At 46.1% G+C, this 23,464-nt stretch overlaps 1 protein-coding gene across 1 annotated transcript in view; it reads left to right on the forward strand.

Moving 5' to 3' along the window:
• Window positions 1-23,464, forward strand: part of DIPK1C (divergent protein kinase domain 1C) — a 95,728-nt gene that overhangs the window by 67,829 nt on the left and 4,435 nt on the right. The window contains exon 3 of the mRNA XM_029587151.1: window positions 17,995-18,159. Coding sequence (XP_029443011.1) covers window positions 17,995-18,159 — 165 coding nt within the window. The remainder of the gene's footprint in view (window positions 1-17,994; window positions 18,160-23,464) is intronic.

The raw sequence follows: 23,464 nt of genomic DNA on the forward strand, positions 1-23,464 counted from the left end.
ATTTCTTATTTGGGCTAGAGAGAAAATTGTCATGAAGCTTGCACTCGTAGAAATTGAATTTTGCAGTCTGGGAAAGCAAATAAGCATAGGGGTAACTTGCTGATGTGGCGGTTACTACCCTTTACCAATAAGCTTGTAACTCTTGATGCAGCCCCTACATTGCTCTTTGCTTCACAGCAAGAGGTAACAGGGATTTTGGACTCAAGCAGCAACCAACAAGGGCCCTGGCTTTGACAGTCTGGAAAACTGATAAGTATAGGGGTGACTTGTATGACATGGCAGAAATTACCATGAGCTTGCTGGGCAGACTGGATGAACCATTGGTCCTTTTCTGCTATCATTTCTATGTTTCTATGATTCTCCAAGTTAGCAAAGAGAGGGAGAGGCACTGCTCTACTGGTCTTGGTGATAGGCTGGAGGGGATGTTTTTTCTATTTTTTGCTCAGAGAATTAAGATTTTTTTCTGTTTTAACCTGTACCTTCTGTGTGGCTGAGATCCCCTCTCCAGAGGTGCAGGAAGGATCTGAATACCCCTATGCCCCATCCAGAGGAGGTTGCGAAGACCTGTAGGGAAGATCCAGGATTTTGGCAAGATTCAGTTTTACCATCTTTTGGGAAGAAAGTATTTTTCTGCCCCTCTTCATTAATCAGGGCTGGATTTAAGAACTGTTCCAGTAGAGGCCCTTCCTCCAGAAGGATCTCCAGTCAATTTGTTTGAAGAGGATTCTAAGAGAGAAGAAGAGAATGATATTTGGAGACTACCAATTGGAGTCTTCACCCCAGGACACAGGCAGGTTGGAGCTTTGGAGTGCCCTCACCCTAGGTACTGTGGGGAGAGGGACATCCACCCTGGTTAGGATTTTCTGGCCCTTTGAAACAAATCTTCATAAATAATGTGATGAAACACTAGCTCCAAGCTCTAGTTAAGAAGGGACACTTTCAAAGAGGATTATACAAGCTTAAACCTGTACTACAAAATGGATAAGGAAACTGGCTGTACCAGGACACTTTCTTATTTCATTTTATTGATTTTCATACAATCAATGGGCCAGATTTTCAAAGGGATACGCACGTACCCCTGAAAACCTGGCCGAAGTACCCCCTGTGTGCGCTGAGCTTATGTTGAGTAGGCTCGGTGGAGCGCGCAAGCCCCAGGATGCTCGTAAGTCCCAGGGCTTTCCTTGGGGGGAGTGTCGGGGGCGTGGCGTGGTGGTGGCATGTCATTTGGGGGCGGGGGCTGTGGGCATGGTTCTGGCCCGGGGGCGTTTCGGGGGCATGGCCGAGGCCTCCAAAATGGCTCCCGGGCCTGGGAATCACGCATCAGCAGCCGGCCTGGCGCGCGCAAGTTATGCCTGCTTCGGACAGGCGTAACTTGTATAACAAGAGGTAGGGGGGTTTAGATAGGGCTGGGGGGTGGGTTAGGTAGGGGAAGGGGGGAAGACGGAGGGAACGGAGGCAGGCTGTGCGCCGACCCCAGATTTTAGCGGCTACGCACGTATCTATTAAAATCCCGCGTACTCTTGTTTGCGCCTGGTGCACGAACAAAAGTACGCGTGGGCGCAGATTTATAAAATCTACCCCAATATCAGTAAATTAATCTTAAGTGTGAACACCCATCCAGCGAGTCCTCCCTGTTTTGTCCAGGTGCCTGTCCTGAAGAGCTGTGGTAACACACACACAGAGGAGGTTTCCAGTGTATGTGGGGTGAAGACCAGCCTTCTGGGCCCAGAGAAGAATCCACTCCTTGGAGATACCAAAGTTGGGATATGGCTAAGGAGCTAGCCCAGTTACAGAAATTATTTTAGGGACCCTTAGGAATTATCACCAAAAAGTGATGTCTGAACGCACAATATTAAATATTCAACCATATGTTAATGCTCGCGCCCAAGGGAAGCATAAACCCCATGGATGCTCAAGATTTCAGTGTTTTCACTGCTTACGGGTCATAAATAATCATAGATCCTAAAACTAAACAGGCTGAAGACTTTTTTTTGTATTTTTTTTAAATGCTCCTAAACAATAAAGAAGCAACATTACTTACAATTTGCGATGCCTGACATGATATCATGCTTCCAACCACTGCTTCAGGGGCTCCTTGTTTGTCTCAATGCCATTAATGAAGGCTTTCTTTGCCCAAGGCCATTGACAAGAAGATAGCCAATCCTTAGGAAAGAAAGCCTTCATTAATGACATTGTGACAAATAAGGAGCCCCTGAAGCAGTGGTTCGAAACATACCATCATGTCGAGCATTGCAAATTGGAAGTAATGTTGCTTCTTTATTTTTTAGGAGCATTTAGAAAAATTACAAAAAAAATTTCTTCAGACTGTTTAGTTTTAGGACCAGTGCATAAGTGGTGAAAACGCTGAAAACTTGAGCATCCATGGGATTTTATGAAGGTCCTTAGGTAAGAAGAAATGTTTATTTTATGCTTCCCTTGTGCGACAGCATAAACATATGGTTGAATATTTAATATTGTATGTTCAGACATCTACTTTTTGGACTTTTTTTGTGTGCACCCGTAAGAAATATAATCCCTGTCATCAACCTACCCTTTCTTCCCACTAGTTGTCATCTATCTTTGGCCCAGAACCTGAAGGAAAATGTTCTGCTGACCCTGGCAGGGGGATGTTTGGAAGATGGGCTACTTGAAGGGAGAGATGAGGTACAGTAAGAGTTTGAGAGTTGGAGAAGGATTAGCTATGGAGGGTGAGAGGGGGAGGAATGATAGATAATCAACTGGGGGATCTAAGAGAAGGTTGGGGTGAGAGGGAATCAGCTGGGGGAAATATGAGAATAAGGTTGGAGGGGAGAGGGTGAGGCTGGCAGTTGAGAGAGAATGGGGATGGGGTGAGAGGGAGGAGATGACAAGATCAGTTGGAGGTTATAAGAAGGGCTTGGGGTGAGAGAGGATCAGCTAGAGGATATGGGTTGGGAGAAGTGTAGGGGCTGAGAAAAGAGACCCACTGGAGAGGATGGACGTTGAGAGAGGAAGCCTGCTGGAGGGAGTGGAGGTTGAAAGGGGATCAATTGAAGTGGAAAGGAAGGTGAGAAAGAGTGATTGGAGGGGGACTGCACACTTGCTAATTTCTTTTGGTCATACTATGGAGTCATGTGAATTTTCAAGTGGTAAAATGGAGTCACACTGGTTAGAAGTTTGGGAAATCCTGGATTTGTTGTGTCCCGCGGCTGCAGATGGCTGCGGACACGAACTCCTACCTCGCCCGCGGTGGCGGGCCCGCCACGGCAGCGTCAAGGAGGCCGGGGAAGTCAGGTCCATCTTCCCCTTACATTGGCGCGGGCCTCTGTGGTGGCTGCCGGCAGAGGAAGCACCCTGCTTTCCCCTCGTGGCGTCGGGCTGCTCTTCCCCTGCGGCCAGGATCCAAGATGGCCACCATAGGCGCGAGGCCACACCCTCTCACTGAATTTAAAGGGGCCTCATCCTTTAAATTAGCTTCACCTGTGCCTGATGGGTCAGGCACAGGGAAGTATATAAGGAGGCTCTCCACACTCATTCCTTGACTTGGTAACGTTCCTTGTAGTCGAGTCTGTTTGCTTCGGTGAATCTTCTTGCGCTTTGGATCCTTGTTCCTGTCTCATCTTGGTGTTCTTGGTTCCTGACTTTGGATTGGTTAGCGGTGATTCCTGGTGTGTGACTTGGGACTGGCAAGCGGTGATTCCTGGTGTGTGACTTTGGATTGGCAAGCGGTGATTCCTGGTGTGTGACTTTGGACTGGCAAGCAGTGATCCCTTGGCGTGTGACCTCGGACTGATAAGCGACGACCCTCTGGCACTTGACCTTGGACTTCTTCTGGACCACCATCTTCAAGGGCCCACCTAAGTCCCAGCGGCCCGGGTCCCTTCGGGCTCCTTCCGGGGGGACCGCGGGCTTCCAGGGGTGAAGCTCCAGTTAGCCCTTGCACCGAACTCTCATCTCCTTGACCTCTCAAAGGTCCACCTAAGTCCCAGCGGCTCGGGTCCCTATGGGCTCCTCCTGGGGGGACCGCGGGTTTCCAGTGGCGAAGACACAGCTCCTCTCCTCGATGTCATGATTCTTCATCTGCCTCCACAGTCGCCTCAGTCTCCAGTGCTGAGGGTCAGCTGGTCACATCTTCTGTTCCTGCCTCGCCACCCGACGGGAGAACCTACGGATCTTCCTCCTAAGGTATACCATCCTCCCCTCGGCCCAAGGGTTCACAAGCCTGAGCATAACAGGATTAGAACTTGCTTAAAGAAGTGACTAAACAATTATGATGTATAAAGTGATGCACATAGGGAAAAGTATCCCACGCTGTAGTTACACCATGTTAGGTTCCATATTAGGAGTCACCATCCAGGAAAGGGATCTAGAGATCATTGTGGATAATATGTTGAAAGTCTCAGCTCAGTGTGGAGCAGCAGCCAAAAAAAGCAAACAGAATGCTATTAATTATTAGGAAAGGAATGGAGAATGAAATGGAGAATAACATAATGCTCCTATATCCTTTGTGCAATTCTGGTCACTGCTTCTCAAAATAGCAGGACTAGAAAAGGTACAGAGAAGGGCAATGAAAATGACAAATGGGATAGAATGGCTTCTCTACGAGGAAAAGCTAAAAAGGTTAGGGATCTTCAGCTTGGAGTGGAGTGGAACAGGTAAATACAAATCAGTTGTTCACATTTTCAAAAAATAAAACACCTAGGGGGCACTCCGTGAAGTTACTAAGTAGCATATTTAAAACAAATCAGAGAAAAATATTTTTTCACTCAACAGACAATTAAGCTCTAGAATAAATTGCAGAGGATGTGTTAAATGCAGTTAGAGTAGCTGGGTTTAAAAAATGTATGGACACATTCCAGGAGAAAAACTGTATGGACAAGTTCCTGGAGAAAAACTCCATAAACTGTTATAAACCATTTGTATGGTCCATTTCCAAAAGCACCTCTCTGAAGATATGCCATAATGGCATGTTTTCTTTAAGGAGATAGAACATTACCGAATTTAGACCTGGATTTATCATTCTTCTCCTGCGAAAACGGGGGCGGGGGCGAAGGGGGGGGCAGGCCGACGATAATGTTAGTAACATTATCGCCAGCAGTGAAGCCATCGCTGACTCCGCCCCTCCCCGCCACGACTCCGCCCCCACCCCAACTCCGCCCCAATCTAATTTGCATGCGATAGAGGCTTATCGCACGCGATACGGCTGTTAGAAAAGAACTCCCTTAGAGACAGTTTAGGAGGCTGCTGTAGGTGAAGGATGGAACAGGATCTTACCTACAGGGCCGGATTTTAATAGCTACGTGCGGGTGTAGATTTGTGCGCACACAAATCTATGCCCGATTTTATAACATGCATGCGCAGCCGCATGCATGTTATAAAATCCAGGGTCGGCGCACGCAAGGGGGTGCACACTAGTGCACCTTGCGCGCGCTGAGCCCTAGGGGAGCCCCGATGGCTTTCCCCATTCCCTCCAGCTCCCCCCACCTTCCCCTCCCTTCCCCTCCCTTCCCTATCTAACCCGCTCCCCAGCCCTACCTATATCCCCCCTACCTTTATTTTATAAATTGCACCTGCCTCCGGGCAGGCGTAGGTTGTGCGTGTCGGCCAATGGCCGGCCCGCGATCCCGGGCACAACGTCAAATGGCCGCTGTGCCTGGAGGCCCTGGCCACGCCCCTGCCCCACCCCAGACCTCCCCACCCCAGACCTCCCCACCCTGGCCACGCCCCACCCCTTTTTTTGAGCCCTGGGACATACGCGAGTCCTGGGGCTTTACGTGTGCCGTCGGGCCTTTTGAAAATAGGCCCGGCACGCATAACCCCCCCTACACGCGTAAATCCACCTGGATTTACATGTGCAGGCTTTGAAAATCTGCCCCACGGTGAGTAAAGGATTCTTGCTCAAGATTATAAAGAGGAAGTGAGTGTTAGAGCTCTCTTCCTAAATGTATTTAGGAATGTCTTAAAGTAGAGGACCAAATTGTAGTTTTCCCAGAAATGTGGAAAAAGGTTATTGACTACAGAATCTTCAGGGAAGAGAAGAGTCCTATTTTTAAAGTACAGAGTTCTACAAGAGTGTTTATAGGGACTCTGGCATCCTAAAAGAGGTCTGCTATGATCCTAAAAGTGAAGAGGAATAAATTTATTTATCCAGTCAAGTCAGCGTAACTATGTGCCAGTAGAGTACTAGGAAAGGAATTGTGGCAAAAAGATACTGAACAGAAAAAGAGTCTTATTTGCTGAGGTGCAGCACAAGAGCTGTAGTAAAACAGGATTTCTAGGTACCAGGGTATCTGGAGGAGAAAAAGAATTCCCTTAACCAGATTCAATGGGAGTCGCCTCCATGGAGAGTTTAAGGAAATCCTTAGTGATTGTGTGCTATGGCTGTGTAAATGGAGTATAAATATTCTTCACCTCAGAAATGCCTTGCATGCTGAAGTCTGTTGTTGAAATTATTTGCAGTTGAGACTTTATTGGAACACAATTTTTGCATGGAGTGATTTTTGGGTCCTGGCCTACATACTTAATGGTCCAAGAAGTAAAGCTTCCCCCTAGTGCCCTTCTTTGGTTTGTCCATCTTTCAGATGGATTGGTTTTATTTTTGTATCTTAATTTCAAGAGTATCTTTCTACCAGAGAAACCGTGCTATGCAATACAAACTTTTACAAAGGTTGTACTACACTGTGACAGTAGTTGTGTTTGTAAGCTGGCTGAGGCCTCATTGTTGGCAAGGCTGTGGATGGAAGCTTAAATTGCACACATGTATATATATATATATATATATATATTTTATTTTTTATTTTTTTTTTTTACTTGCTCAGTTCTGGCTCCCTTTTGGAAAAGGGTAAGCCAAAACATTAATATAATGGTAAAGATTAAGAGAAAAATGTCCCCACAATTGTACTCTTTTGGTAATTTAATACATGAAAATTGTATGTGTGTGGCGGGGGAGAAAATTCTCCTGCATTTCTTGCTTTTTGCTGCCAATTGCACTATTTTGTGGTTCTGGAAGTTCAGCTCTTTATCCTTTGTTGAGGATTGGCTCGTATCCATGATTTAGCTTTAAAAAAATTGAACCTGCTGCCTGCCTATTGGGTAAACTGAAGTCTAAATTGCACACAGAAACCTGGGGAAAGACTGGAGAAAGTCTGGCCTCTTTGATTGCAGGTGGTGGTTATTGACATGGATATGGATTTTTTTTTAACCCAAAATGCGAGACATCCTGGAGCAGAACTGTACGCAGGACAGAGACTGCAAATGTAATGTTCTATCCTGCTGGATTTATAATATTATTGTGTTATTCAACCACAATTAACAGTTCTTTCGAGTTGCCTTTCATTCAGCTTACAGTAGTATGTGCTGTTAATATATAGATATCTGATAATACATAAAAAAAAAGACACTTATAGAAACAACCAAACACAAGAAAGAAAGTCAAGAAAAATTTGAATTAACAACATGTAAGAATCTATCCATCTATTTATCTAATGCACTTAGTTCCCCACAAGCGATTTCCGTTTGTAAACAAATAAGCGTGGGTGTAGCTTGCTTATTGCGGCTACTACCCCTAACTAATCAAGCTTGATATTTCACTTAGAGGCAGTTCCATCACTGCTCTCTACATTAATGGTGGGGGTGAAAGGGAAATAGAACCAAAGGTTACTAAGAGCCAAGAGAAACAGATAAGTATGAGAAAAAAGAAGTGTGAAGCTTGCTGGGCAGACTGGATGGGCCGTTTGGTCTTCTTCTGCCGTCATTTCTATGTTTCTATGTTAGGCCCATCAGTGTGCACATGTGCGTGCCCACGTGGCTCCAACAGACACCATATGCAAGGACCTAAGTTCGCAGACTGGAAAGAAGCATGGTGGGGAATTAATGGTGTAGGTCGGTGAGGCCTGCACTGACTGGAGAAAGGACACAGTGGCCATAATAATAGCAGCAGGAGGAGGAAGGGTGCAGGAAGGCTGGGGCAGGAAGGGAGGAATTTCTATGCAATGACACATTTGCGGGTATCAGCTAGTATACAAATATGGTACTAACAGAATAATAATGAAACAGTTCACCTTCTTAAATGCTAACAAATAAATGCATTATTTAATAGAAACTGCAAGCACAGGGGTTTCCCATGGCTAGTGTCTTGCTTACATTGAATACAAAAATTATATAATTAGGGAAACACTAGCATCTGAACAATCCAATACTAACAAAGCTAGTGCAAATCTGAATATTTTCAGTAATCAACAAAAAAATGTTTTAGGATTAAAGATTTTCTTTTTTTTTTAAATGTATTATTTATTAAATTTGCAATTATCAAACAAAGCATCCATGTTGTGAAAAAAATATGGTATTCAAACATGAAAATATACATGCAAATATATAAAAGAAATACATAATTCAATACCCATTAGACCACAATCTGTGTGTGGGGGGAGGGGGGGGAGGAGATTCAGCAAAAGAGGAGAAAAAACTCTGAAAATTAGAAAAGAAATGCCATAGCTCAGTATGGCATGCAGTACATTTCAAAAGGATGAATCAACCTAGATAGAGTTCTGGAGATGGTTTTCAGGGGCGATGAGTCAGACAAACTGAATGAAATCACTATGAACCTGGAAGATATAGTAGGCCAGATTGACAAACTAAAGAGTAGCAAATCACCTGGACCAGATGGTATGCATCCTAGGGTATTGAAACTCAAAAATGAAATTTCTGATCTATTAGTTAAAATTTGTAACCTATCATTAAAATCATCCATTGTACCTGAAGACTGGAGGGTGGCCAATGTAACCCCAATATTTAAAAAAGGCTCCAGGGGTGATCTGGGTAACTATAGACCAGTGAGCCTGAATTCAGTGCCAGGAAAATTAGTGGAAACTATTCTCATGATCAAAATCGTAGAGCATATAGAAAGACATGGTTTAATGGAACACAGTCAACATGGATTTACCCAAGGGAAGTCTTGCCTAACAAATCTGCTTCATTTTTTGAAGAGCTTAATAAACATATGGATAAAGGTGAACCGGTAGATGTAGTGTATTTGGATTTTCAGAAGGCGTTTGACAAAGTCCCTCATGAGAGGCTTCTAAGAAAACTAAAAGTCATGGGATAGGAGGCGATGTTCTTTTGTGGATTACAAACTGGTTAAAAGACAGGAAACAGAGCGTAAGATTAAATGGTCAATTTTCTCAGTGGAAAAGGGTAAACAGTGGAGTGCCTCAGGGATCTGTACTTGGACCGGTGCTTTCAAATATATATATAAATGATATGGAAAGGAAAATGACAAGTGAGGTTATCAAATTTGCGGATGATACAAAATTATTAAGAGTAGTTAAATCACAAGCGGATTGTTATACATTACAGGAGGACCTTGCAAGAATGGAAGATTGGGCATCCAAATGGCAGATGAAATTTAATGTGGACAAGTGCAAGGTGTTGCATGTAGGGAAAAATAACCCTTGCTGTAAGAACATAAGAACATAAGAAAATGCCATACTGGGCCAGACCAAGGGTCCATCAAGCCCAGCATCCTGTTTCCAACAGTGGCCAATCCAGGCCATAAGAACCTGGCAAGTACCCAAAAACTAATGGGCGGATTTTAAAAGCCCTGCTCGCCGGCGCACCTATTTTGCATAGGCCGCCGGTGAGCGCAGAGCCCCGGGACGCGCGTAGGTCCCGGGGTTTTCTGAAGGGGGCATGTCGGGGGCGGGGCCGAACGACGCGGCATTTTGGGGGAGGGACGCGGCATTTCGGGGGGGGGCCCGGGGGCGTGGTTTCGGCCCGAGGCGTTCCGGGGGTGTGGCCGCGCCCTCCGGAACCGCCCCCGGGTCGGGTCTCAGCGCGCCAGCAGCCTGCTGGTGCGCGTGGATTTATGTCTCCCTCCAGGAGGAGTAAATCCATGTATAAAGGTAGGGGGGGGTTTAGATAGGGCCGGGGGGGTGGGTTAGGTAGGGGAAGGGAGGGGAAGGTGAGGGGAGGGCGAAAGAAAGTTCCCTCCGAGGCCGCTCCGATTTTGGAGCGGCCTCGGAGGGAACGGAGGCAGGCTGCGCAGCTCGGCGCGTGCCGGCTGCCCAAAATCAGCAGCCTTGTGCGCGCCAATCCAGGATTTTATAAGATACGCGCGGCTACGCACGTATCTTATAAAATCCAGCGTACTTTTGTTTGTGCCCTAAGTGAACTTAATAGCAGGTAATGGACTTTTCCTCCAAGAACTTATCCAATCCTTTTTTAAACACCGCTATACTAACTGCACTAACCACATCCTCTGGCAACAAATTCCAGAGTTTAATTGTGCATTGAGTAAAAAAGAACTTTCTCCAATTAGTTTTAAATGTGCCCCATGCTAACTTCATGGAGTGCCCCCTAGTCTTTCTACTATCTGAAAGAGTAAATAACTGATTCACATCTACCCGTTCTAGACCTCTCATAATTTTAAACATCTCTATCATATCCCCCCCTCAGCCGTCTCTTCTCCAAGCTGAAAATTCCTAACCTCTTTAGTCTTTCCTCATAGGGGAGCTGTTCCATTCCCCTTATCATTTTGGTAGCCCTTCTCTGTACCTTCTCCATCGCAATTATATCTTTTTTGAGATGCGGCGACCAGAATTGTACACAATATTCAAGGTGCGGTCTCACCATAGAGCGATCCAGAGGCATTATGACATTTTCCGTTTTATTCACCATTCCCTTTCTAATAATTCCCAACATTCTGTTTGCTTTTTTGACTGCCGCAGCCCACTGAACTGACGATTTCAATGTGTTATCCACTATGACGCTTAGATCTCTTTCTTGGGTTGTAGCACCTAATATGGAACCCAACATTGTGTAATTATAGCATGGGTTATTTATCCCTATATGCATCACCTTGCACTTATCACATTAAATTTCATCTGCCATTTGGATGCCCAATTTTCCAGTCTCACAAGGTCTTCCTGCAATTTATCACAATCTGCTTGTGATTTAACTACTCTGAACAATTTTGTGTCATCTGCAAATTTGATTATCTCACTCGTCGTATTTCTTTCCAGATCATTTATAAATATATTGAAAAGTAAGGGTCCCAGTACAGATCCCTGAGGCACTCCACTGTCCACTCCCTTCCACTGAGAAAATTGTCCATTTAATCCTAATCTCTGTTTCCTGTCTTCTAGCCAGTTTGCAATCCACGAAAGGACATCACCACCTATCCCATGACTTTTTACTTTTCCTAGAAGCCTCTCATGAGGAACTTTGTCAAACGCCTTCTGAAAATCCAAGAATACTACATCTATTGGTGTTGCGGTCTCTACCGCTTCCCTCCGCTTAGGGCTCAAACCCGCCTACCTCCGCTTCAGGAATCACCGCATTCCGCCCGCTCTGGACCCCGGGGGCTTCTCTCACTCCACGTAGCGGCCGCCATTACGTGCCTGCTTCTCATCAGTCTCGCGCACGCGCGCGCGAGGACGCTCGTCTTGAGCGCTCAACTCCTGGAAGCCTGGCCCCGCCCTTGCTGCTGACGTCATGCCCAAGCCCCGATATAACCGGCGCTCAAACTCTCTCTTATCGCCTTGTAACGAGGTTCACAACTCCATAGTTGTTCTTAGTTGCGTTCCTGGTGATCTCCACGTTTCCTGCTTCTGACTCCGGTTTGCTTCCGACTTCCGCTTCAGCCTGCTGCCTGCATCCGACCCCGCTTTGCCTCTGACTCCACTTCTGCCTGCTGCCTGCCTCCGACTCCGGTTTGCCTCCGACTCCGCTTCAGCCTGCAGCCAGCCTCTGACCCCGGCCTGCTTCCGCTTCAGCTTACAGCCTGCTTCAGCCTCCGGTTTGCTACCGACTCCGCTTCAGCCTACAGCCTGCTTCAGCCTCCAGTTTGCTACCGACTCCGCTTCAGCCTACAGCCTGCTTTAGCCTCCGGTTTGCTACCGACTCCGCTTCAGCCTACAGCCTGCTTCAGCCTCCGGTTTGCTACAGACTCCGCTGCCGCCCGCTGCCCTGCCTTCAGCCGGCCCTCGACCCTGTACAGCCGGTCCCCTGCTTCTCGGGTACCTTGGACTTCCTATCCTTCCTGTTTGCTCTGGTCCCGGTCTAAGCCTATCTCAGCCCCTGGACTTTCTGCCTCTATTCCAAGTCCCGAGGACCCAGTGCCCTACGGGCTCCTCCCGGGGGGTCCCTGGTTCCCGGGTGAACACCTCCTGCTTGTGGCTCCGCCCCCTGGCCTACCCTGTCACTCTAGGTAGGCCGGCCCAAGGGTCCACTATCTCTCCAGCAGTGTCCAACTGCAACAATCGGTTCACCTTTATCCACATGTTTATTAACTCTTTCAAAAAAGTGAAGCAGATTTGTGTGGCAAGACTTGCCCTGGGTAGTTACACAATGTTAGGTTCCATATTAGGAGCTACCACCCAGGAAAAAGATCTAGGCATCATAGTGGATAACACTTTAAAATCGTCAACTCGGTGTGCTGCAGCAGTCAAAAAAGCAAACAGAATTTTAGGAATTATTAGGAAGGGAATGGTTAATAAAATGGAAAATGTCATAATGCCTCTATATCGCTCCATGGTGAGACCGCATCTTGAATACTGTGTACAGTTCTGGTCAGTGCATCTCAAAAAAGATTAGTTGCGATGCAGAAGGTACAGAGAAGGGCAACCAAATTGATATAGGGATGGAACAGCTCCTCTATGAGGAAAGGCTGAAGAGGTTAGGGCTGTTCAGCTTGGAGAAGAGACGGCTGAGGGGGGATATGATAGAGGTCTTTAAGATCATGAGAGGAGAACGAGTTGAATGAGTAGATATGAATCAGTTATTTACACTTTCAAATAATAGAAGGACTAGGGGGCATTCAGAAGCAGGAAATGTGTCATTTAAGACACATTTAAGACTAATTATTAAAATCATGGCTCATTGTGAACTATATATTATCGTCACAAGTGTTGATCCACTTACTAAAGGATTTAAGTTCTACCTCACTACCATTCCATAAAATGAAGACGTAGTCTATATATCTTTTATAAAACTTGATCTTCTCTATGAACGGGGATTTCCTAATCCACTGTTGTTCAAATTGTATCATAAATAAGTTGGCAATTGAGGGGGCCACGATTTTAATAAGATCTTCTTTCTGGATATACTAATCAAAAACTTGATAACAGACGAGTGGTGCCCATGGAATAGACTTAGGGGAAGATTTTCAAAGGCTTCGCGTGTAACATACGCCGTAACCTGAGGAAATCTGCCCCTGCGTGCGCTGAGCCTATTTTGCATAGGCTTGGTGGCACGCGCAAGCCCCGGGATGCGCATATGTCCCGGGGCTTGCTAAAATGGGCGGTCCGGGGGTATGTCCGGAGTGTGTGTCTGCGGTCCGGGGCAGTCCGGGGGCGCGGCCTGTGTCGGGACCTGGCCAGATGCAGGCGTAACTCCATTGAACAAGGTAGGGAGGGAAAGGTGGGGAGGATCAAAAAAAAAAAGTTCCCTCTGAGGCTGCTCCCATTTCGGAATTAAAATCAGCCCCTTAGTTTTTGGGTACTTGCCAGGTTCTTATGGCCTGGATTGGCTACTGTTGGAAACAGGATGTTGGGCTTGATGGACCCTTGGTCTGACCCAGTATGGCATGTTCTTATGTTCTTATGTCTAGTCGTTATAAAAAGAAAACAGACAGGAACACTTTGTTACACTACAGCAGCTCACATCCATTACCCTTAAAAAATAGCTTACTGATTCTCAATTTCTAAGATACAGGCAAAATTGCAAAGTAAAGCAATTTATTGACAAAAATCAGAATTGATATCTGCATTCAAAATGAGAGGTTATCCATCTAGATGTATAAAGAATGCTTTCAAGAGAGCACTATATTATGAAAGAGATGCTCTATTGACACCAAATAAAAAACAAGAAGATGTTGATCTGGCTATGTGTGTATCAAAATATTCTCCAGTATCAAGGAAAAATTATAAAAAATATTCGGGAGCACTGGCAAATAATAAAAATGATACCAGCCCTAGAGAATTTGGATGACCACATGGCATTCTCAAGAAGTAAAAACCTAAAGGAGATTTTATATCCAGTGGTGTTGATGGAAAAAAGAAGGGAAATATGCACAATAGATGGTAAGAGTTTATTGGGACATTTTAAATTTGGTTAATGTTTGATTTGTAAACAAACCCTGAAAATTAAAGAATACATGAGTTTAGTGCTGGATATACATATGGGGGTAGATTTTCAGACGAGCGCGAATAGCCTACTTTTGTTTGCGCTCCAGGCGCAAACAAAAGTACGCTGGATTTTAGTAGATACGCGCGTAGTCGCGCGTATCGGCTAAAATCCTGGATCGGCGCGCGCAAGGCTATCGATTTCGTATAGCCTGCGCGCGCCGAGCCGCGCAGCCTACCCCCGTTCCCTCCTAGGCCGCTCCGAAATCGGAGCGGCCTAGAAGGGAACTTTCCTTTGCTCTCCCCTCACCTTCCCCTCCCTTCTCCTACCTAACCCACCCGCCCGGCCCTGTCTAAACCCCCATCCTACCTTTGTCGGGGGATTTACTCCTCCCGCAGGGAGGCGTAAATCCCCGCACGCGAGCGGGACTCCTGCGCGCCGGGCCGCGACCTGGGGGCGGGTACGGAGGGCGCGGCCACGCCCCCGGGCCATAGCCACGCCCCCGTACCCGCCCCCAAAATGCTGCCGACACGCCCCCGAAACGCCGAGACGACCGGGCCCGCCCCCGACACGCCCCCGACACGCCCCCCTCCGAGAACCCCGGGACTTACGCGAGTCCCGGGGCTCTGCGCGCGCCGGGAGGCCTATGTAAAATAGGCTTCCTGGCGCGCAGGGCCCTGCTCGCGTAAATCCGCCCGGTTTTGGGCGGATTTACGCGAGCAGGGCTCTGAAAATCCGCCCCTCAAACTCCAACATTTACTAAGGGGTAGATTTTCAGACGAGCGCGAACAGCCTACTTTTGTTTGCACTCCAGGCGCAAACAAAAGTACGCTGGATTTTAGTAGATACGCGCGGAGCCGCGCGTATCCACTAAAATCCTGGATCGGCGCGCGCAAGGCTATCGATTTTGTATAGCCTGCGCGCGCCGAGCCGCGCTGCCTCCCCCCGTTCCCTCCCAGGCCGCTCCAAAATCGGAGCGGCCTCGGAGGGAACTTTCCTTTGCCCTCCCCTCACCTTACCCTCCCTTCCCCTACCTAATCCACCCACCCGGCCCTGTCTACACCCCCCCCTTACCTTTGTCGGGGGATTTACGCCTCCCGGAGGGAGACGTAAATCCCCGCGAGCCGGGCCGCGACCTGGGGGCGGGTACGGAGGGCGCGGCCACGCCCCCGGACCGCCCCGGGCCGTAGCCATGCCTCCGTTCCCGCCCCCAAAACGCTCCTGACACGCCCCCGAAACGCAGCGACGACCGGGCCCGCCCCCCGACACGCCCCCCTCCGAAAACCCCGGGACGTACGCGAGTCCCGGGGTCTGCGCGCGCCGGTAGGCCTATGTAAAATAGGCTTACCGGCGCGCAGGGCCCTGCTCGCGTAAATCCGGGCGGATTTACGCGAGCAGGGCTCTTAAAATCCGCCCCTAATTGTTTAACAACTCATGTGATATATATTATTACATGTCCATGTAAAATAATCTTCGTGGGACAAACGTCTAGATCTTTAAAACTACATATTGGAGAGTATAAAAGTTTTTTATGGAATAAAACAGAAACTGTCCCTATTGTGTCACATTGTCTCAGAAGACCATCAAATAAAAGATCTGAAGTGGTTTGCAATAGACCATATTGTAAAAAATGCGAGAGGAGGAGATCGTGAACAACTCCTTTATCAAAGGGAACAGCAGTAGATATTTAAATTATGTGCTGAAGAACCAGTAGGTCTTAACAGTAAAATAGAATGGCGTACTCTAATTGAATTACCATCGCATAAATAAAAAGTTGTAGTTCACAGAATTAAGAATGTACGTGATGACCTTTCAAGATGAAAAGATTAAACGCTTGTTGTGATCAACGTCATACGTAATGCAGGATTGAGTGAATAGGGTAGTCAACATTCGTGATGACGTTTTTTGAAAAACTGCAAAAACAATTTGTGATTGGCACATTATGATTTTTAAGAGCTTTAAAAAGAAGGAATGGCCATGCTTGTTTAATCAAGCCCAGATCAATTGTGAGAGAAGACATGCTATTGCAAAATTACAAATTGTGAGTATTTAAAAGAAATAGTAAAATGGAAATGAATAGATCTTGAAAAAGTGTATTGTCATAATACTTTGATTTTTGTGTAGAGATCGCCTTGATGCAGCAATAAGCAAAATGTTGTGGACGTTGGTATCTGTGAGAGAATTAATCCATTTTAATCTGTTTGAGAAATTAAGAAGTGAAGACGAAAGAATTTTCATGTGGGGCAAACCTCAGATAAGTGGATTGCTTCACTTAAAAAAAAAAAATTTGTATTGGGCATATCTAAATTGGTCATCAACAATTAATATAGCACAGCTATTGGTAAAAGATTATACCAGGACATAGTGTTTATTTTTTGGAAGAGGATTTTATTATAACATAAAGAAGAATTACTGTTTTCCTGCATTAAATAATAAAAAATGAGAGGTTTTCTGACCCATGATTGCAACAACTGATAATTAATTCAGTTTGTCACATTTTCAATCAGTGCTGAGGTCTTTCCTCTCAAATAATAAAAATAGTGAAAATAATTCTCAAAAAATTAAAAAAATACATTTAAAATGATCTAATAGAAAATCTATAATACTAAAATTTTTTTTTTGTTGATTAGTTGCTTCCCTTCTTACAAGGTCTTGGACACACTTCCTCCTGAACAATGGACATTGGCATTCCAGGTTAAAGAATAAGCTCTAACGCATTAAACTATTCGTATTGTTATATTTACTCTACCTGCCTCTATCTTCCTTCCAGTTTGTTTAAGCCTCCAAGTTCTTCCATCCCTTGTTGATTGTAACTTTGACTTATTCCTTTTTTCCTTTGTTTATCTATTGTTACCAAAATTGACACCTCAGTTTACCCTTGTTAAAATGTAAACCGATCCGATATGGTTATCTACTATGAGGGTCGGTATAAAAAAACTGTTAAATAAATAAATAAATAAATACATTAGTGAAAATATACAGATTTACCCTAGCTTTGTTAGTATTGGGAAACACCCCTTAATGCGTTACCAATGCGATATTGGATAATGGTCTCACTGAGATAAGGTGCAGGTTGCAACTGAAGTGGGAACGCGCAGCTCCAGGCTTCAGCAGCCTCAGCACTCGGCTGCCAGATCTTTTCAACAAACTACTTTTTTTTTTTAGTTTTGTGTTTTTCTTGGCATTTTATAATTAGTTGCATGGTAATAGCTTCTAAAATATTTAAGTGACTGTACTTCAGGTCTGAGGTGAAGTCTAATGCAGTGGTCCCCAACCCTATCCTGGGGGCCCACCAGCCAGTTGGGTTTTCAGGATATCCACAATGAATATGCATGAGAGAAAATTTGCATGCACTGCCTCCATAACATGCACATTTTCTCTCATGCATATTCATTGTGGATATCCTGAAAACCCAACTGGCTGGTGGGCTCCCCAGGACAGGGTTGGGGATCACCGGTCTAATGGATAGAGTTTTAACCTAGGTGCCAGAAAAGCTCTTGAGAGATGATGATGAATCCCCCCCATCCACAGACTCTCAATAAGTCTCTTTGTTGCTCTGCGTTTCAGTTTTACCTAAATAAAGTTCAACAACATTATCATTGTTTCTTCTTCCCTCTCGTTTCTGGAGTCTTTCATATCATCCCACTGCCAAGAATGTGGCACTGGATTACCCATACCTAGACATATCTGCATTTATTCCTTAGAAATATTAGATAATAAGTCACATTGGGATCCTGTCTGAATAAAATGCTCTGTAGAAATCTATGCCTTTTATATTATTGCAGGAGAATATTGGTATTATTGACTTGCTTAGCAAGCAGGTGCAAGAACAGCTGAGAGGTACAGTTTAATCCTAGTCGCACAATTTGTCACATCTGGCCTCTTTGATTGCAGGTGGTGGTTATTGACATGGATATGGTTTTTTTTGAACCCAAAATGCGAGACATCCTGGAGCAGAATTGCACGCAGGATGAAGATTGCAATTTCTTTGATTGTTTTTCAAAATGCGACCGAAGGATCAACAAGTGTGGGGCTGAAAGAACCAATAATAACCTGCAAGTGAGTGACTTTTCTTCCAGGCTGGTCTTCTCCAGTTAAAATGTTGGATTCCTTGTCACACTTCTCTTGAGTTGGATTGCTTGCCACTCTTCCCAAGGTGGCAATGTACACGATGAAACTTCCCATCCTTGTATAAAGTCTCAGGAAAGGACCAAGCATGAAATCTATTTATTTATTTGAAATTAGTACTCCTCTTTTCAAATAAGAAATTCACCAAGTGAGGACTAAGGGGGTCATTTTCCAAGGAGTTACCGCAGGAGATAAGTTTGCAAATCACGCTAACAGCTGTTAACATGATTTGCAAATGCAAATTTTGTATTCAGGGGGTGGAGCCTATGTAAAGGTATCATGTGTGGCTCCTAACACGGGGGAGGGGGGAAGGGGAAGAGAGAGAGAACCTTGCTATAGTGTCTCCTTCCTAGACAGGTATTTGTATCCCTATGGGAGGCCCACCTAGTAACTCGAGGTGGGGATTAGGTATGAGTGTAGGGGGTTGGGGCCACTTTCACATTCAACATGAGACGTACAAACAGAACAGTGGTCTCTTGTGAAGATTTGATGGCCTTCGGAGTAAGGAAACTCACTCCAAGATGAGATTTGGGCAATGTTCTCTCAACCTAGCTTGATGGACACTCTACCTGGGCAACCACAAGCTAGGTTGAGAGAACATTGCCCAAATCTCATCTTGGAGTGAGTTTCCTTACTCCGAAGGCCATCAAATCTTCACAAGAGACCACTGTTCTGTTTGTACGTCTCATGTTGAATGTGAAAGTGGCCCCAACCCCCTACACTCATACCTAATCCCCACCTCGAGTTACTAGGTGGGCCTCCCATAGGGATACAAATACCTGTCTAGGGAGTAGACATTATAGCAAGTCTCTGTGTTTTTCTCTCTCTCAGCCTGCAGGGTACTGATACAGGCTGTCTGGAAATGTCATGAACCACAATAAACCTTTCATGAAACAGGCTGTTCACGCACCACAAAGATGTTTTCGCGAATACATTTGCACAAATCACGAAAACATCACGGCACGTGAAGTTTCCCCGCTGCACGAAAAAAGCCTCATTTGCATGGGAAACACCCCTTAATGCGTTACCAATGCGATATTGGAAAATGAGGCCCTAAATTTGAAAAAGATCAACAATTTGGTTAAACTTTAAAAATACACAACAGCTTACGCAATATCTCAGTAAAATACTGAATCTCTCATGCAATATCTCACTAAAATACACATCAGCAAAGCAATAGATTGCAGCAGCACGTTTAGGCACTAATATATGGTACCAGGCAATTTATAGCTGTCAGTTTCATTTTAATGCATAGGGAGCAAGTTTGAGCTGCTTTTCAGGGAAGAAACAGTTATGAGATTGGTATTAAAGGCCGGGAAGAAGGGCTAGGTTTTTACTTGTTTCCTGAAGTGGGAGTAGTCATCAGGGGCGGATTGGCTTATTGGGGGATCAAGCATCCCCTGGTGGGCAGATCTAGCTGGTCACATAGGGCCTCATTTTCTAAAGTATCGCAGGCCTGCTATACATTAGGGAATGAGGGGCGGGGGGCTGAAATGGGGGGCGGGCCTGTGCTAGCCGGCATCGATCGCACCGTCGCGGTGTGATCGCTGCCAGTTTCACACCCAATAGAGCCACCATAGAAGGTGTAGCTATTGGGTGCAAACTCGGACGCGAAAAGGGCCTTACCTTTTTGTCTTCCACGGTGTCTTCGCGGAGTCGGCACCGGTGACGCCCCGACTCCTCCTCTTCTGGGGCCGACTCCGCCCCATTTTGGTATCGTGTGCGATCCCTCTGGAAAATGAGGCCCATAGTCTCCCCCAGCTCCTGCTTGCATTGTGACTGTGTCCCTGTGCTGCCTGCAGGGGTGAACAGCCACGACCAAAAAAGCTGGGAAGATGGTGGGCCAGTCCTGCACTGGAGCCGCACCACCGCGGGATCTGTCTCCAACTTTCCAGTCATGCCGCAGTCTTGCTCACTAGAGGAAAAGGCCACGACAGGGGTGTTTACAGGCCACGGGAACTGGGCCACTTTCTGCCAGTGTTGCCTTAAGATTTCGCACTATGCCCGTTTCCTGCCTAATCATAGAACTGCTAGACTCCAATGGGTCTTCAATCAAGCAGGAGCTGGGCATGGTGCAAAACTGTAAGGCAAGCGCTGGCAGAAAAAAGTGTCCCCGGCTCACGAAGCACCACAAATAAACAACAGAAAAAGAGGCCCCGCAAGGCCTTCGGCACCAACCCTCCCACCTGCGGCTGAAAAAAAGGTCCAGTGGGGCTACTGACACTTCCTCTCCTGCCCGCGACTGCATCAAAAACCCCAACCTTCCCAGCCGCAGCAGAATAAAGGAACCAGTGGGGGTGAATAGGAGGCTTAGCGGGATGGGGCTGGCACACCCCTGCTACAGGATGCTAAATGCAAAGGTCCTGCGGGGCCGCCGGCACTGTTGCTCCCACTGCAGCCAAAGAAGGAGCTTACCGGAGCTGGCACACCCTTCCCTGCTGAATACAAAGGCCCCAGCACATCTCCTGGTGCTTGCAGCAGAAGAGGAGGCCTGGTGTGTGAGAGAGCCAGTGAACGAGTGTGTGTATGAGAGGGAAAAAGCAAGAGGATGTGTATGTATGTATATGAGCCAGTGAGTGAGTGTGCATTTGTATGAGGGGTAGAGAGCCTGTGTGTGTGTGTGTGTGTGTTTGAGAGAGATTGAGTGTGAATATGTACGTATGATTGTGTTTCAAAGAATGAACATAATTGTGTATGTGAGAGAAGATAGTTTTGTTCACTCTCCTCCTTCCCTACTAATCCACGACAATTTCAAGGTGACTGGAAATCAAAAAGTTTCCAGGTATAGCAGAGGATTTTTTTCATCCCTATTAGTTTTAATTATTGGATAGTATTTGACATCTGCTGTTTTGAAATATTTTGTTATGTTTGATAATTTTTTAAACATTTTAATGAGCTTTTAAAATTATTGGATGTTCTGATTATTGTCAGGACTACTTTATTTTGCAGGATTTTGGATTATACAATGTTCCTGGTAGTGGAGGGAATTGCTGTTGCTGTTACTGAGGTGACACCAGCATTTGAATATTTTTATTTTTCTATAGTGAGTGGTAAGGGGAAATGTCCTAGTTCAGCAGCTTTTTCTGACTCTGGGATTAAGCCCATTAATTCAAGCTGTCGGTGACTGTGGAACCCTGCATTGTTATATTGCCACCTGCTCTTCCACTAAAAATATAAAATGTACTCAAACTAATAGGTTTCTTGTTGATTGAAAGTGCTTACTGAGATAATATATAATTTATAAAATAAGTACTTATAATTTGCACTATATTAAAGTGTTGGAACTTTCTATATGTTTGTCTTTTTATTCAATAATTTTGTTATACTTAAGTGGACTATACACACCCACACACACACTTTATATATATAAATATACTCCCAAACACAAATTTCTTGTCCACTTAAGTATAACAGAGTCAGAAGCTGCTGAACTGTTCCGTCGGTTAAAACAGCACGACTAACCCAGGTCAGGGAGCAAGCATTAACACTGGCTAGACCCTGATGCGTCCGTCGGTCCTCGACGGCTTCGCCCTGTTTGCCTCACATTATTCACGGCTCCTTCCGCTTATCTGGGCAAGATGGCTACCACCGCGTCTACAAGCCGACCTCTCTGGCGTCCCCAGAACGGCCATGGTGCAGCCTCCTGCCATTGCTCCTCCCAGGTACCTACTAGGGTACGCGTGCATGCGTAAGCAACCCACATCTTTGTACCACTCTTGGCGCGAACCTCGAGGGCGTTCCCTCATGCTTAAGTCACGCCATCCGGTTATATTACCTTCACTCATTTGCTAGCTCCCCGAGTTATCAAGGACTCAAATCCATACTTGTCTACGCTACTCTGCCGCTTCCGTGCTGCCGCAGGAAGCTCTCTCTCTCTGCGCTTCGGGGTATATGCTAACCTGGGTACCCGCTCCTCGGGGGACCCTCTGCTTTATTTCAGGTGCCCTTTGCTTTATTTCAGGTGCCTTACAGGGAACAGGTACTCACTCCTCGAGGGCCTGCTCTCCCTGCCTCGGTGCCTGTACCTTCTACAACAGACCTGGTGGAATCGCATATCAAAAGCAAACACCTACTCTAAGTCTCAGTCTATCTCATCCACAGTATCTCCTCGCTGGGAGACCTGCTGCGGAACCTCCTGACGTCATCAAGGAGAGAAGGGCTCCCTCTGCCGAGGTCCCTGAGACTACAACTACGAGACTGCCTCACTACCACCACCTCTGGTGGTTCACTTCAAGCTATGTAATAAAAGAACTCTTGTGTTTGTGTAGTATGAGTCTAGCCCAGTGCTGTGGCTCCTCACGGGGCTTCTCCTCTCTTGGGCGTGGTCATCTCCACAGCACCCAAGGATCCACAAACACACATAACTACAACAGATTGCTAACTCCATGGATCCGGCTCAGCTCACTGCGTTGCAGGCCATTCCAGGCCTGGCCCTCTAGATCTCCGAGCAGCAGACTGCGCTGGAAGGACTGACCGCTGCATTCAATCTACTGCACACATAGATGAACTCGCCTTCCACCTCAGGTAAAGAAGCTAAACCGTCTGAGGTGACAGTCAAGACTACTGTGCCCCTTGCAGCTCCCACCTGCTTCTCGGGAGAAGTCTGGAGATGCAGAGACTTCATTAACCAGTGCTGCATGCACTTTGCATTACAACCTGGCCACTTTCCCACAGCCTATGCCAAGACCACCTATATCCTGTCGTATTTAGACGGACAAGCATTGTCTTGGGCCTCTTCACTATGAAAGCGTGAGGATTCTTCATGATCTTGAAGGAGTTCTCGAACTCTTTAAGTCAATTTTCGATGATCCTGCCCGGTATACCATTGCAGGATCTTCTTTGGTTCACCTGAAACAAGGGAACAAATCACTAGCTGACTTCGCTATAGAATTCAAGACACTGGCGTCTGAATTATCTTGGGACCCGAGATGCCTGAAGACCCTCTTCCTTGAAGGACTGAACTCCCATCTGAAAGATGAACTCACTGCTTGTGAAATGCCTATGTCCTTTGCTGAACTAGACCATTTCCTTCTTTGTTTTAGAGAAGGCCATGCACCCTATAGTACTGGGATTACGTTGGCTGCAGCAGCATATGCCTCAGTTCAATTGGGCTACACTGGAACTGTCAAGATGGGGTCCAGACTGCCATAATAAATGCCTGATGGAGGTAGCTCCGTTACCCTGTATGCCTACCACCCCAGTAATGCCGGGATTGCCGCCTCAATACGCATCTTTC

This window comes from Rhinatrema bivittatum, chromosome 2, assembly GCF_901001135.1.
Source record: "Rhinatrema bivittatum chromosome 2, aRhiBiv1.1, whole genome shotgun sequence".
Taxonomy (NCBI): domain Eukaryota; kingdom Metazoa; phylum Chordata; class Amphibia; order Gymnophiona; family Rhinatrematidae; genus Rhinatrema; species Rhinatrema bivittatum.